At 46.6% G+C, this 15,600-nt stretch overlaps 4 protein-coding genes across 4 annotated transcripts, besides 5 other annotated features; 2 read left to right on the top strand and 2 right to left on the bottom strand.

Moving 5' to 3' along the window:
* Nucleotides 1-429: 429 nt before the first annotated feature.
* Nucleotides 430-1,441, bottom strand: PVX_000950 (hypothetical protein, conserved; the record flags this gene model as incomplete). The annotated part of the gene is made up of 1 exon (XM_024731165.1): nt 430-1,441. Exon 1 carries the CDS (start codon nt 742-744, stop codon nt 430-432), a length of 315 nt encoding a protein of 104 aa, XP_024586985.1. The 5' UTR covers nt 745-1,441.
* Nucleotides 1,232-1,254: a microsatellite.
* Nucleotides 1,442-2,214: 773 nt separating the features above from the next.
* Nucleotides 2,215-2,237: a microsatellite.
* Nucleotides 2,238-4,487: 2,250 nt separating this feature from the next.
* PVX_000955 (lysine decarboxylase, putative) lies at nt 4,488-10,670 on the top strand (the record flags this gene model as incomplete). The annotated part of the gene is made up of 1 exon (XM_024731164.1): nt 4,488-10,670. The coding sequence occupies one exon, from the start codon at nt 4,488-4,490 to the stop codon at nt 10,668-10,670; it is 6,183 nt and encodes a 2,060-aa protein (XP_024586986.1).
* A 243-nt stretch (nt 10,671-10,913) lies between these two features.
* Nucleotides 10,914-10,934: a microsatellite.
* A 280-nt stretch (nt 10,935-11,214) lies between these two features.
* Nucleotides 11,215-11,240: a microsatellite.
* A 28-nt stretch (nt 11,241-11,268) lies between these two features.
* PVX_000960 (secy-independent transporter protein, putative) lies at nt 11,269-13,539 on the bottom strand (the record flags this gene model as incomplete). The annotated part of the gene is made up of 9 exons (XM_024731163.1): nt 11,269-11,313; nt 11,434-11,498; nt 11,658-11,707; nt 11,830-11,957; nt 12,153-12,195; nt 12,327-12,468; nt 12,708-12,825; nt 12,973-13,292; nt 13,503-13,539. The coding sequence occupies 9 exons, from the start codon at nt 13,537-13,539 to the stop codon at nt 11,269-11,271; spliced, it is 948 nt and encodes a 315-aa protein (XP_024586987.1).
* Nucleotides 13,540-13,937: 398 nt separating this feature from the next.
* Nucleotides 13,938-13,966: a microsatellite.
* Nucleotides 13,967-13,994: 28 nt separating this feature from the next.
* On the top strand, nt 13,995-15,542 carry PVX_000965 (hypothetical protein, conserved). Its single transcript, XM_024731162.1, has 2 exons — nt 13,995-14,712; nt 14,870-15,542. The coding sequence occupies exons 1-2, from the start codon at nt 14,428-14,430 to the stop codon at nt 15,257-15,259; spliced, it is 675 nt and encodes a 224-aa protein (XP_024586988.1). The 5' UTR covers nt 13,995-14,427; the 3' UTR covers nt 15,260-15,542.
* The last annotated feature ends 58 nt before the right edge of the window (nt 15,543-15,600 follow it).

The following is a 15,600-nucleotide window of genomic DNA, read 5'->3' as shown; positions in this document are numbered from 1 at the left end:
TACTTTTTATTTTTTGTCCTTAATTAATTTAGGCTTTCATTCACGTGTGCAGCGGTGTGCGCAGGGGCTTGTGCGTCGTGACCATCGTCGCCCCTTTTTTCACTCCATTCACACCGGGCTGTCATTGCATTTTTGAAATTACACTAATGAGGTGATACACACGAAGGCATTTATTCCGCGCGAAAAATTGAGGAGGAATAAATAGTGATGGGAGGGTGGACACGGAGTGATGTAAAATGCAGTGTAATCCCGACGTAATTGTGACGTAATCGCGACCGCGATAAGACGTGTGTGCATCGGGAAGACGCAAGAAAGCACCCACCGGGGGGTTATAAAACTGTTATGTGGTGTTTTCCCCCCCACATTGCATTCGTTTTAGCGATGCTCAGGTTGGTCAATTTGCCCTACTGAGCGTTCCCCCTAACTTCATCAAAAAGGAAACTTATTATTTTCGAACTTTGTTCCCAGGGTTATGGACCCCTTTTTGACTTGTTCTTCCTTCAGCTCCACTTTATAATTCCCTGTGTTGTTATTATACACTGCCTGGATGATATTATTTTTAATAAAATCGTTAGCTTCTATTAATTGCTGCTTTATATCCTTCTCTTCCTTGGTTGTCAGTTGCTCCCTGATCATATTTTTCACTCCATTTAGCACGCTCACTTTGGCCTCCACATCGGCGTTGAAGGTTTTGTTGCAGGAGCGGATGACTTGTCTGTACAGGCATTTGCACGAGTTGTTCATTGTTTGTGAGGGGCGTTTTGCTCAGAAGCGTTTTGCTAAGAAGCGTTTAGCTGAGATGCTTTTCGCGATGAATCGCTTTCGTTCAGAAATGTACGCAGCGCTATGTGGACGTTGTATATATTCACAGACAGGTATATTTTTGACCTCGCCAGCGTTGCCCCTACAGTAAGAAGTGCACGGGGAGGGGCGGTAAACTTCTGCATTCACATTATCGCACTACTGGTTGCGTGCTGTCCTGCATGTACACATCGTCCATAACATGGCGATAATTTTTTCTCTCTTTTTTGTAGCACTTCAAAAAAATTTTACAAGAATGGTGACTTTTAAAAATTGCCCTGGACGGTGGTCTCCTCGCTCGCCCTTTGTGTAGACCTATTCTTCATTCAAAGCGGTGTTTTCCTTACGTACCATTTGGGAGCAAAAATAAAAGAACTTTTGGCTAGCATAATTCGGTGGATTTTTTTTTTTTTTTTTTTTTTTCGAAAAGATCCATTTTTTTACCTTACCCGTTCAGGTAAAACGAGACCAGGTGAAAAATAGCTATTCGGGCAATTAGCTAATTATGTGCGTACGTGTGCCACTTGCATATTCACAGGGAAGCACGTTGTTTTTAATCCAATTTTTGGCTCCAAAATATGGGCGCCTGCCACAGTTATGCGGTTATCATACGTTCGTTTATTTGTTGAAGGTTTCTTTTTGTGTGACGTTCACCTTGGTGCGGAGTTCACGAGGGTGACATGTTCTTTTGCTTTTTTTTTTTTTTTTTTCCCAGTGCTTATAGCGGAATTACTGTTTGTAGGATGAAAATTTACCCTTCTTAAAAGCGGGCATAACTCACTACGGCATTTTTAACTTTTCCAAAATTGTCAAAGTGTGAAAAGAACCAATGGTACCTCTTCGAAGTTTGGTTGAAATGTGCGGGGAAAAACTGACGTGAACGTATGCCTCCTCCCCATGCATAATAGAGAATTACGCATCACATTCAATAAAGCGGCAAAAGGCCACAACACGATGCATCAGCAGAGCAAAATGTACCCCCTTTAGAGGTTAATCCTTTCCCGCTTCATTTTTTTTTAAGCGTATTTATTTACCATTGCGATGTGTTGAATTTTTGATGCGAAGAGGAAGGGGTATTTGCAAAGGCGGCCAGAATTGCAGATCCTCCAATGGTGTACGATGAGCTTAATAAATAACCCTTAATGTGTAAAAAGGAAGAACTTACAAAAATGGACGTAACCGAATAGCACATTTGAAACACATTGGCTGAAATTTCCGCACACCTCTTTCTGCGCGTAAATGTAGGACAAATGTGACGATGTGAAATTGAAGAGGGGAAAATTCACCTGATCAATTTATTACCGCATGTTTACACCTCTGGGAAAAAAACAAACCGGTGTGTTTTCTTGAAAATGAGCGAAAGGGGAGTACAGTATACTTTGCAAAAAAAAAAAAAGAAAAAAAAATCCTTTTTAAAAATTACATGATTGGTTGATTTCTCTTCCTTTGCGCGATTAAAGTGTGCAACTGAAAAGAAAAGCTTCCCTCACAGGATGCCTTCACACGGGCACCTTTTAAGCGCACATGTTAAGGCCCAATGATTTGTGGGCATATATGTGGACGTTCAAGGTTACACAATTGAGGGGTTTCCGCGCTTATGCGAGGGCGCACCAATTTGCTTTACGCATGACGACATCGTGCGAGGTGATCACCACTTTGCCAGTTTGTGGCACTGATTTATGCATCCACATATGTCCGCATGCAGGCATTCCCGCACGTACGCATTGGCGCGGGTATTATACATCCACGAAATCACATGTGATGATATGCCACCGCATGTGCTTCTGCACGTGAATACATTTTCGACGAGCTGCTTTTCAGCAATACCTCCCCGTTGGCACGATTGCTCAGTTTCGCGTTCGAAGAGTAAGTATAATCGTGCGGGCGTGGCGGCGGCACAAGCGGGCGCGCACGCAAACGCAAGAGAATGCAAATAAATGTACTTAGTGACCCCCCTGAGTGTTTACTCCCCCTCTGTTAAATATCTACAGTGTTTTTCGCTGCTGCCAAATGCGCGCGGTGGAGGGTCAACACAACGCGCTCCATATGACATCCATGTAGAGGCCAAAAAAAAAAAAAAAAAGTAGAAATGGCCTGATGGTGATGCTCACTTTGGAGTAAAAGCAAAGGTATGCGCGGTAAAAGGTAATCATGTAGAACTGGCATATTCCGCGCGCATTCGTTGACATGGAAGAGAAAAGTAGCAACTAAAAGAGGGGAAAAAAAAAAAAATCAATCGCAAACGCGAACAGGAAGCAGATCCCGCGCTGAATAAAAAGCGATGTGTGGACTCGCACATGCGGGGGCAGCTCATGTGCCCTCGAACGTGTCGTATAGATGGCCCCCGCGCGCCGCGCACAGGAACGTATACAATGTATTACATGTGGTATATAATATATACATGCCCTCTGATGTATGCGCACATGTATAGCCTCGCACGCTTTCGCGCAAATATATTCCCACAAGCACTTGTGCCCATCTTTCGCCTCCTCCGTTTTGCGCGCTTAAGCAACAGTCACATGTTTTATTTTATTATTTTTTTTAAGGGGGAAAACATAGTCTATTGGTGACAAAAGCAAATGGTTACTTTTAACGGCAAAGATTTGGCGAATTCGCTTTCTTTTTTGCAAAAAAATTGTAACATATTCGCAAAGCTTTTTTTTTTTATTCCATTTTTCGTGAGGAGATAAACGCGCATATTTAAAAAGAAAAAAAAAAAAAAAAAAAAAAGGGGGGGAAATAGGTGGAAAAACCAGAAAAAAAAAAAAAAAAAAAAAAAAAAAAACAAATAAATGCATAAACAAAATAAGCTCACGTACCCCCATGCGAATGATTACGCGCACTTTGGTTGTTGAGTTAAAATTTTGAGCCTACGCCCACGACATGATGCCTGCAACCTTGAGGGGCCCGCGTCAACATGTACGTACCTGTGTATAATACATATAAGCGTTTGCCACATTGTACAAATATGTAGCTGCAAAACAATATGCTTATTTACTGGTATTTGCATACCTACTCCCATGTATAAAATTTTTTCGTTTTGTTACTTTTCCATTTTTTCTTGCCCGAATGGCCTTTAATTTGAACGCAAAAGTTTGCCTGTGCATGTGGCCAATTTCGCTGTAAGACAACTTCGCCTTTCTGCGGGTCCTCGTCTGACAGATGCGTCCCGCTGCGGCTGCTCTGCAACTTCGCCGCGTCACTCCACAACCCAGCTGAGAACAATTAACGGATAAGGAGATCAACCTGTTGATGCGTTTTTTGTTGACCGAGGGGAAGCGTCTGCGCGGGCCACGTGTGCAGCGATATTCGTGCGCGCGAAAATTTGCTCATGCGCATCGACTCATGCGAAAGTCTACACAGGTGTAAATCGTCTCACGTACAAACCGCCGTTTGTGGGCACCCGCATGCTTTTCCGCCCCCCTGCTGTAAAACAACAGGACAAAGTGTTCCTCGGAGGACGCGTTTTTTAGCGGCGTTGCGTAAATAGGGCAACACTGCGGGCACGCTCGAAGGCCACACACATACAACGCGTTTCGTGCTGTGTTTCACGGAAGTACTGGAGAACGTGTGCAGAGGCCTACGCCGGCGCGTCGCACGACACCGCAGAGACAGAGCGAACAACTGCGAGCCCCACTTTTGGCCCCTTCCGCGGAGTTAAAAAAAAAAAAAAAAAAATTTCTTAAATGAATTCTGCTAACGATGCCATTTTTTATGGCGACAAGAACTCAGCGCACTACAACGATCTAAGCGAAAGTGCTGCAGACATGTGTGTGAAAAATGGAGGCATTCAAAACGATTATATCATGAGCAATGATGTGACAAGTGAGGGAGTCGATATGGCAGTGGAGCCCGGGGAAAATGGGGCTGGCAATGCCGCATACCTACATACACCTCTCCACCAGCACTCGCCGCCGCACAGAGGGGAGCGAAAAAAAAAACAGTACGGAAAAGCTGAAAGAGACAAATATGACCGAATTGAAGAAATAGAAAAGTACCTCAACATTAACAACGCCACGAATGTTTGCTCGCTCAGAATTAAATTATGGGAGGCACTAATGCTTTATGTAATCAATGTAAACGCAGAGCTGATTTACTTCATAATAAACTGCCTCATGGAGGTGGAAGTCTACTGGGGGGAAGAAGCAACCAACAATTTGCAAGACATTTTGAGCCTAATCAACGATAAAAAGTATAAAGAAGTGGCAAACAAAATTGGGGAAACATTATCTAGCTTGTCCGTAACGACAGGAAAAGCGACCGAAGAAAATCCTTTTTTTTACACCCTGATAGTCTCCTCTAAGAGAGACGAAAATAGCAACAGCTATAACTCCGACTTGGCATGCGAACTGAACAAAATTCTGCAGTATGAGCATAACAGACTGTCCAACCAAAATAATAATAAAAAATTGGAATACAAAATTATTGAGGTGAGCAACGCGAAGGAGGCCCTCCTAGCTTGCCTAATAAACTCGCAGATTTTGTCTGTTGTGCTGGTGGACAATTTAGCCATTGATGAGGACTACAAGAGGGAGCGATTTGAGTTTTACAATTTCGGGGAGGAGGCCTCCGTGAACAAGTGCGGCGCGGCGTCGCCCTATGGGCTGAACTGCGGCATGGTGGGTGGCGGCGCCCAGATGAAGCCCGCCTTCACGCACAGCGCGCACAACGGGTCGTCCTCCAACAGCAGGGACGCCATGCGGAATATGATTCTCTCCAACTATCGCGGCTGCAGCGGTAACAACGGGAGCGTGTGCAACAATTACTGCGGTGGGCACTGCGGAAGTGGGCACTGCGCGAACAACCACTACAGCAGCGGCAGCACCGTGCTGAATGAGCACAGGAAGGGAGCCAACCTGCTCATGAAGGACTACAAATTCGACATAGGGAACTTCGTGCTGGGGTACGAACAGCTGGTGGCTGCGCCCTTGGAGAAGATGAAGAAGGGGTTCAACAGCCTGGTGATTCTGATTAAGAGCATCGCGTATATTAGAAGCTCCGTGGACATTTTTTGCGTGTGCACGTCCATCACGCTAGATAAGCTACAATCGGTGAATAACAAAATAATTCGGATTTTCACTACACATGATGATCATAGTGATTTGCATGAATCTATCCTGGATGGGGTGAAAAAGAAGATAAAGACGCCCTTTTTTAACGCCTTGAAAGCGTATGCCGAGAGACCCATTGGGGTGTTTCACGCGCTGGCTATTAGCAAAGGGAACAGCGTTAGGAGAAGCAGGTGGATACAATCGCTGCTCGATTTTTATGGGGTAAATTTGTTTAAGGCAGAATCTAGTGCCACCTGCGGAGGGCTAGACTCTCTGCTAGACCCACATGGGTCATTGAAAGAAGCCCAGATAATGGCTGCACGTGCGTACGGGAGCAAGTACTGTTTTTTCGTCACAAATGGAACCTCCAGTTCGAATAAAATAGTGATGCAGGCCTTGGTGAAGCCAGGAGATGTTATCCTAGTGGATAGAGCTTGCCACAAATCGCATCATTACGGGTTTGTTCTAAGTCAAGCCCTACCCTGTTATTTAGATCCCTACCCGGTGTCGAGATACGGAATATACGGTGCAGTACCGATCTATGTAATTAAGAAGACGCTCCTAGAGTATAGAAATAGTAACAAGCTACACCTGGTGAAGCTGATAATTCTGACGAATTGCACCTTTGACGGAATTGTGTACAACGTGAAGAGGGTCATCGAGGAATGTCTAGCCATCAAGCCAGATTTGATTTTCCTCTTTGACGAAGCATGGTTTGCGTATGCATGTTTTCATCCCATTTTGAAGTTCAGAACAGCCATGACTGTGGCGGATAAAATGAGGAACCACGACCAGAAGATGATTTACAACAAGGTGCATAAGAAGCTGCTGAGGAAGTTTGGGAATGTAAAAAGTTTAAACGAGGTAGCAGCGGAGAAGCTACTAAAAACGAGGTTATACCCAAACCCAGCTGAGTACAAAGTGAGGGTATATGCCACACAGTCCATCCACAAATCGTTGACATCTCTCAGGCAAGGCAGTGTCATTCTGATCAGCGATGATAACTTCGAGTCTCATGCGTACACCCCGTTTAAGGAAGCGTACTACACCCATATGTCGACCTCCCCCAATTATCAAATCTTGGCCACGTTAGATGCAGGGAGGGCTCAAATGGAACTGGAGGGATATGGCCTAGTGGAGAAGCAAGTGGAAGCAGCGTTCCTCATCAGGAAGGAACTAAGTGAGGACCCCATGATTTCTAGATACTTCAGAACGCTCAACGCGGAGGATCTAATCCCGGATAGTTTGAGACAGTGCCATAATATGTACATGAAGAGGAAGAAGAAGTGTACCAAGGAGGGTTACTCCTCTGACTCGAAGGGGAGTGTCAATGGAACCTATTCGTGTGTGTCAAACAACCAGGGTAAGGGAAGCACTACCACGAAGGAGCAACGTTCCAGAGGACTGCGAAAAGCGAGGAGGGGAGGAAGCGTCACGAAATATGAGCAGCCAATACAGAGCAGCAACATCTCCTCGCACGAATGTGTAAATGACACAAATGGGTGCTCCAATCATGTAGTGAGAAATTCGCTCATGTTGGGGGATTTTACCAATAATAATAATTGCACTGTGGAGGGAGGCCTGAACGACTACGGTAATGGTGACCCTCGTGGGGGAGTCAAACTGAGCAGGAGAAGAAGCCGTAGAGATGAGCGAAACGGAAAGGAGGGAGGGACATCAGGAACGATGGATGACAGCAACAATGGAAGCATCATCATGAATAGCGAAAATGATAACCTGAGCTATGTACAAGATAGGCATAATAAAAATTATAGCAGTTCCTCCTACTCATATGGGATGAAGAATTTCTTGGAATATTTCGAATGCTCCTGGTTGAGCGAAGACGAATTTGTGTTGGACCCCACCAGGATTACACTATTCACGGGTTACTCAGGAATTGATGGAGATACCTTTAAGGTGAAATGGCTCATGGATAGGTACGGCATTCAGATAAACAAAACGTCCATCAATAGTGTCCTCTTCCAAACGAATATCGGGACGACCGGTTCGTCTTGCCTCTTTTTGAGGAGTTGCCTCTCGCTGATATCTCAGGAGCTCGACCAGAAGAAGAGCCTCTTCAACGAGAGAGACCTAAACCAGTTCAACGATAGTGTGTACAATTTAGTCTCCAATTATATAGACTTGTCCGAGTTTAGCGAATTTCACCCCCTCTTCAAGAAGAGATATTCTGACCCTAGGGTGTTCAATAGGGAGGGAGATTTGAGGATGGCTTTTTACCTAGCGTATGAGGAAGATTACGTAGAATATATTTTAATGGCCGACTTGAAAGAACGAATAAGACAAAATGAGTTGATCGTTTCGGCTAGCTTCATCATTCCATACCCTCCAGGGTTCCCCGTATTGGTACCGGGACAGTTGGTTAGCCAAGAAATCGTGGAGTACCTCTCAGGGCTCAGTGTTAAAGAGATACACGGTTATGATGAGAGCATAGGGTTCAGATGCTTCTACAATTTTGTCCTGGACTATTTTTACAACCTGGTAACGTCCGACCCGTATGGCTACTACCATAAGATAGATAAGGGCACCTACGATCGGTTGAAATATTCCAATTTGAGCAAGCGAAGGAGCATAGACAGTTCGTACCACCTCTACATATGCGACAATGAAACGAACAGGATGAAGAAGACGCATGTGTGCAATGGGAGCTTCTCGATTGATAATCATACCGCCATTAGTGACACCTACGAGGATGTTGTGCAGGTGAATAATTTGAGGAGTGATCACGGACGGGGCAACCATCACCCGGTTGGTCCGTATGACGGTGGGAACAACGGATCGGTGCCCACCATTCCAACCTTGCCGCAGGTCGCGAAGGGGGTAGGCGAAGTCAACAATGAGCAGGCCATGCTCAGCGCCTCGGTGGGCAGCATGTCCAAGGGCAACTTCGCCAAAGCGCGCGGAAAGGAAACGTTCATCGCGAGGGAGCAGACCCGCGCCGACCGGAGACAGACGAATGTATATTACAACCACTCAAACGATGTGGTGAAGTACAGCCAGAGTAGCTCCCACGTTAGTAAGATAAAAGAAAATGTGTTAATTGTTCAGGGCGGGAAAGCCTACGCCAGTTGTGATGCTGGCAGGAGCTCCGCCAACTACCGCTATCGGGATGACCCTTCCATGTCAGTGCCCAAGCACAGGAAGGGGAAGAAGTGCAAGGGGTGTAAATCCTGCGGTGGAGGGAAGGGCAGCCAGGCGGAGTTAGCCAAGCGAAGGGGCCGAGCGGAGTGCACCCCCCACGAGAGAGAAGACACAGATGATTTCGCCAGTGAAGGCAGCAAGGAGGATGATGTCCACGCAGGGGGAAGACACCTCCCAGGCAGAGCTTCAAATGGTAGAGTTACAAAGAAGGGGAGGAAAAAGAATGCCGCCAAGAGGGCCTCGGCCCGGGATATAGCAGCGGAGGCGAGTGAGCCAAAGGACGCGGATGAGAAGGCGGAGGAGAAATTGGATGAAAAAGAGGGTGACAATACCAACAGCGATGACGACACGACCGTGCCCGACGAGGACGGCGAGAGCACCTCGCCCGCGAAGGAAAGAAGGCGCGGCGGCAAAGCGCATCACGTAGAAGGAACGGACAGTGGAAGCTACATCACGAGGGAGAAAGGCAGCAGAGGGGCCAAGGGTCGAAAACAAAGAGGTTTCCGCAATCGCAACCGCAACCGCAGCCGAAGCAGCACCGTGCAGAGTGACGCCACGGGGAACACTCCGAGCCAGGCGAATCCCATGACGGAAGTTCACCCCGTGAGGAAGGCGACAAAAAATGATAGACGTGAAGAGGACAGGTATGGGGACGAGTTGGGGGGTGGCCCCACTCCAAAGATGAGGCAGTCGAACCGTGTTATGTGCAACCAAGCGGGGAAAATTGGGTTGAGCACGCAGAGGAAGTCAGCAGCGGGTAGCAGTAAACGGGAGGATAATGTTGGAGGTGCGAGTGGACGTGCTGGCGGAAGCGCCAGTCGTTCCAGCGGGCAAGGCAGCGGCATGACCCTCTCGGAGAACTACCAATCAAGCGAGAGCCTAAACAAAAGGGGAGCCCACAGCCACCTCAGCAGGAAGAGTTCCAGTGGGCTCAGCGCGAGTGAAAAGGCCAACCATAGTGCTACCTTATGCGGGGGGAAAAATGCGAAAAAAAATGACCAAGAGGGGCACAAGGTGAAGGAAATGAACAGCCCAAACGGGTCGGAGAGGAAAGACTCAAATCATGAAGCACTCTTAAAGAGAGAGATTTTTATTGATGAGGAAGACCCAGACAAGGTAATCGCGGACCACACTGGTAGTGACAACTGCTCGAAGAATAGAGCCACTCCGGAGGTTCACCTGCCACGTAGCAGCGGCAGCATTAGTGGTGGTGACGACGTCAATGGCAGTGCGAGGAGAGCAGGAAGCCGAGTTGGCCTCCCCCTACACGCGAATGGAAATGATGCCAATAATGGAACGCCAAACACGCAGGGGAAGAGTGAAGTAGCCTTCTGTGGAAATGACTTTCACTATGATGAAGAGGATCTGAAGATAAATTCTGCAGCAAGAGAAAACAGCGAATTGGAGAAGAGCTGCATGAGGAAGTTAAATTCGCTTAACAATAATAGCTACATAAATAATTTGATAACACATGTGGACGACGACACGTTTATTCATAAGGAGGGTAATTTCTTCCTGGAGTGTGCCCTGACCAATTCCGAAATAAACGGCAGTTCCTTCGAGATGGAAATGTCCCTGAACAATGTGTATTCGAATGGCGGCGAGGGGGGCAGGCACCCCGGGAGCTACGACGGAGGAAAGAAGAGCGACTTTGAGTAGGTAGACTGTGAATGTGGGCAAAAGAGGGGGCATTAATGGCAGCGCGGAGTGTTATTCCTACGCAGTTGTTATCCCTACGTAGTTGTTATCCCTACTTAGTATGAGCATACCCTTTCGTCAAGGCGTTGCGTCTGCAACTACATGTGTGTATCTTTGTGTGTCTACCCTTTTTAGTAGTATAAGCGGAATTGTTACGCCTTCTCATTTGTGATGAAAAAAAAAAAAAAAAAAAAATTCCCTTGTTTTTGTGCATTTTATATGACGATTTTTCCCTTTTGTGAAAACGTACGTGGATGAAAAACAAGGTGATTAGAAGCCGGCACTGCATGGTAAATAGGCAATTTCGACAACATGGTTCGTGGCCCCGCCGGCCAAACTTATACAAAATTGCTTTCGCCAAAACTCTTTTCTTTTTTTTTTCCTATTCATTTTTTAAATTAACTTAATGGTAACAGAATGGTGCATAGTTTTTTTTTTTTTTTTTTTATTACATGAAAAAAAATTATTATTGTTCAAAAAAAAAAAAAAAAAAAAAAAAAATGGCTAGTCGTAAAGTGGGGAGTTGTACATACGAGTAATCCAAATAGCTGCACGCCGTCTACCTGCGTCTGTAGCTGAGGTAGGCGTTAAAGTAGTAGGACACCTGCGAGGGGTACAAGGGGGTTGAAAAGGGAGGTCTGATGAGTGTGTATGCGCAGGCACGGGCGAATAACCGAACGGGTTAACCTCCCATCATCGGGATGTTCCCCTCCCCTGTAGTTACCTTATTGAATACGTTCAAAAAGGACTTGGGGACCATGGGGTGCGACAAGCACTGCCTGATCATTTCTGGGGGGAAGCGGGGGGGAAGAGGAAGTTAAAATGGGTAGTTAAATGGGCGATAAGGCGTACAGTTAAATGTTCCACTAAATGCGCAGCGGGGAAAGCTGCCAAACAGGTGCACCTAGCCAAATGTACACATCCCGCAACCCGGGTGCACGATCATACCTCCGTTCTTCGCATAGCAGGCGTGGAAATACGAATCCGAGGAGCTATACCTAAGTAGTATGGGAGAGGAATATTTAAGAAGGCCGCTTCCTAAGGGTGACAAAATGAAGCACTGCTTTGTCCCTCCTCCCTGGTGGGAGCTGCTCTACATTTGAAAATCGACTGGCCTTACTTGAGCTTGAAGAAGTGGAGGTAAATGATCAGATTCAGGAGGCTGACTCTTTTCAGGAAGAGACAAATGATTATGAAAACCAAATTGTAGATTTCGATGTTGGCTCGCATCATGTACACGTTCAGGATCTGCTCAAGGGGTGTGGGAGGGGGAGCGGCAATGAGTAAAGATATGCAGAGAGGTCAAAATGGGGGGGAAGCGAATAAAGGCCAAACAAACGATGCTTCACAAACGATGCCTCTCAAACGGGTTTCCTTATTCGAACGTCCCTCATCGTCTCTTTTGTTTGGTGCCACGACTAGACGTGGATAAGCATATCTCACCGTGTGATCCAAGTAGGAAACAATTTTGTTAAGATGGTAATTCCTGCGGGGGAGGTGCCAAGGGGGAAAACGACATGGTCAGCATGGGGAATGGTAAAAAGGGGCGTTGCGCGGTTGAGCATATGTGCCGCTTGAGCCGCTTGCACCGCCTGCACGCCTGCACGCCCACACTACCTCTGAATCGCGGGGGGGAAAAGGGACTTGATCTGCTTATACATTAAGTACGAACTAATTAAGAGGGTAAAAAAAATCGGCAAAAATATCAGCACGGCGTCCTTGATGAAGAACAGTATCATGGAGTAGGACAGGTACTGGCCTAAAAAGGGGAAACAAAAAAGGGAGCGGCGGAGGGGTGTCATTATGTTACGTCTGTACGTTTACGCGTTGTTAGAAGGGGTTAAGGGTTTCTCTCTTTTAATGGTACATGCAAATATGTGCTAGTGTATACACACGCACACTTTTTTTGGGGGGGGAGAAGCTACGTGATAATAAAATTATTCTCTCCCACGTGGTGCCCCCTTTTCGGCGCACTTCTAACTGCCTCTATAGGCGTACCCTTTTCGCTGGAGAAGAACTGCACGAGGGAGAAATTGTGCCTCTGCGTTTTGTAGTCCGTGTAGAGCAAACTCAGGAAGGCGCAGAAGTAGGACAGGCTCATGAAGGTGCCCATTTTCTGCGGGGGGTTTGGGGAGGCGGCGTGAAGAAGGGGGTGCACCGGCAGGGTAGAGCAGCGGTAGGGTAAAGCAGCGGAGGGGCAGTGCAACGATGAGACTGCTACTTCGTCGCTGCTACCGCGCTGATGCTACCGCGTCTGTGCTACCTTGTACAAACTCAAGTTCAGGGACAGCAGCACGAAGTAAAAGAGACTGACGCATAGGACGAAGGCGCAGAAGAAAAACGTCACCAGGGGAACCTGCCCGCTGTAGGGGTAGCCCTTATTGCCGTGCGCCTGGAAATTGGGGGGCTGCGGAGTTTCCTCCTTAACGGCTTCACTCCCAAAATTGGAATTCACATCCAGGTTCTTGTCCACATTTTTTTGAAAATATTTCTTCTTGTATTTCTCGATGTTGTGTATGGACGGCGAGGGGTATAAATTGCTCAGGTAGAGCTTCCATTTGGGGTCGTTCACCCAGTCGTGGTCTGCGCGGGGGGGGCAGTTAAGAAGTGGTCAATAGGGAAGTAGTCTGTAGAGACGCGGGCAGTAGAAACCCCGGCAGTGATGCCCCCACCGCCTGCGCGTCTGGCGTGTGCCATCCCACCCAACAGGCACATATATGTGCGCATAATATGCTCATGCAGCGCGGGAGCAGACTGCCTTTTCACAGCCATATTGAAGCAAAAAAAAATTACTGAGAAACTTCTGCTCGGCCTCGGTTAACGTTTTCATCTTCCCTTGGAGAATGGGTATATGTATGACAGCACAGGGGAGACTCCAAACAATGGCCACTTTTTTTTTAAGTCGTTAAAGATTCGCAATTTCGATGCGATATTGCAGCAAAAGGGTAAAGAAAAATTATGGCTTTAAAAAATTGGGAAAATTGTATATTGTTCGTAGCAAAGCCATGATTAAAGGGGTACTTTTAAGCGATGGATGCGGTCCTGTTATTGGTCCTGTTATGTACTTTTTTTTTTTAATTCCTGTGTGGAGGAAAGCGGTTGTTATGCGTTTTTTTTCATTTTTATGAATTTTACCGCAAGTTGGGCATGCTCATCAATCTGAACAGGGCGAACGAGTGGGAACTTTCCTTTCGATGGAAAAAAAAAAAAAAAAAAAAAAAAAAAAACGATCTACCGCTCACCCGCGCAGGGACACGGCGCAAAAAAAAAATAAATAATAAAGGCGACAAAATGGAGTGAGGAAACCCTACGGGGGCGAAAAGTAGCCACAACTTAGCTTACAGTCGACCATTTTCAGCCAAGTTGATTCTCCAAATGAGCAACATCCTTCGAGGCAACCCCCAAATTTGGAGCGAACGCCATTAGAACCGCGTCATATCCCTTTGGTTGGTTTGCTCTTTCCCCGGTTGACGATGCTTCGTTATTACAGTTGCCATTTAAGCAGTTCGTTCGAGCGCCTTTCCCCGCAACGGTTAGTAACGACTAGCTAGCGAGAGCTAGGGGCAAACATTCAATCCCCCCTTCTGTGATGAATATATAAATGGAAGCTCTGACGTATCCTCAGAGAGCCTCTACTGTTCCGTTAGCTTCCCCATCACGACGAGAACCAAAGCGCTCGCTGCCCCCCACCAGCTAATGCCAATTCTACTTTCCCAAAATGAACGAGCGAATTATAAAGGAAAAATTAAAAGCCTCAGTTAATCACCTGAACAAAAGGAGGCTAAAGTTTGACGTGAAAATATTCCCCCTAAAAAAAACGGTGTACGAACTTTTTAACATTTTCTCCAAAGAATTAAAAAGGAAGTTGAGCCAAACTTTGGTGGAGCTAAAGAAGAGGAAGAAGAGGTGCGACATTTGCTCGGCACGAGTTGATGTCTTCACGCCGTTTCTCGCGTATGAGATTGACGTGAACAACACGACGTTTTGGATTCGCAGGATAGAGGTACGTCACGAGGGGCGCCAATTGAAAAAAAGGCATGCAATTATTACTTCCCTTTCCGCGTCTGGGCGGTTGCAAATGAGACGCACTTCTCACACGAGATGCACTTCGCAAATGAGAAGCACTTCTCACACGCTTTTCTCCCCCCTTTTCCTCTTAGGTATACTGCCCCAAATGCCTCGAAATAAAAAACTTCTCCCAGTTCTCCCGCGAGCTCTACCAAAATGTGGGCGCCGGGGAGCTCCTCAACTTCGCCCCCATGTACGAGCACTACTATCAGGTGAACGAATTAGATATGCATCAGAAGAATATCCTCCAAAACGACATAAACAACTACTTCTGCGTCTCCGTGCTGGCCAAGAACCTAAGGTGGACGTGCTCCACGCCGCACAGCACCTTGGATGAGTTTCTAGCGTTCTCACTACGCGGTTTAGAGGCAGAAGAGGGGACCACAGTGAACGAAGATGTGACGAAGAAGAGAAAAACAGAGGAGCTAGCAGCAGCCGATATTTTAAACAACGCCAAAAGGAAGAAGATTCTCAGTACGTAGTGGTACTAAAAGAAATGGAAGTAAAAAGAGATGACACACCTAAGTGTTTTTTTTTCCTCCATCACTGAATTGGGCGCAAAAACTCGTGGCGGGGAAGTGACTCACTCGTCCGAGCCTTCCCGCAGAGCTACTACCATGCAAGAGCCCAACTGCGAACGCTTCGCAAAAGGAGGGCGTACCCATGGGCAGGTAATCTTTCCGCCGTTATGGCAACCCGTTTGCATGTTTCGTTGTTTGGATCATTCGTTTATTTTATATATATTTTTTTTTTTTTTTGCTAGTTTGCACTTGTTTGCGTTGCCCCATGGGGGGAAGAACCCCCAAGAGGACGTCCCGCCTCA

This window comes from Plasmodium vivax, chromosome 3 (genome assembly GCF_000002415.2).
Source record: "Plasmodium vivax chromosome 3, whole genome shotgun sequence".
NCBI lineage: Eukaryota > Apicomplexa > Aconoidasida > Haemosporida > Plasmodiidae > Plasmodium > Plasmodium vivax.
Note: the sequence above shows the minus strand (reverse complement) of the source record. Positions and strands in the feature narration are given on the sequence as shown.

Bases quoted from the DNA above. Each gene is read 5' to 3' on its own strand.
- PVX_000965 (XM_024731162.1), top strand. From the start codon at position 14,428: ATGAACGAGCGAATTATAAAGGAAAAATTAAAAGCCTCAGTTAATCAC. The intron at 14,713-14,869 runs GTACGTCACGAG...TTTTCCTCTTAG, and splicing joins TTTGGATTCGCAGGATAGAG to GTATACTGCCCCAAATGCCT.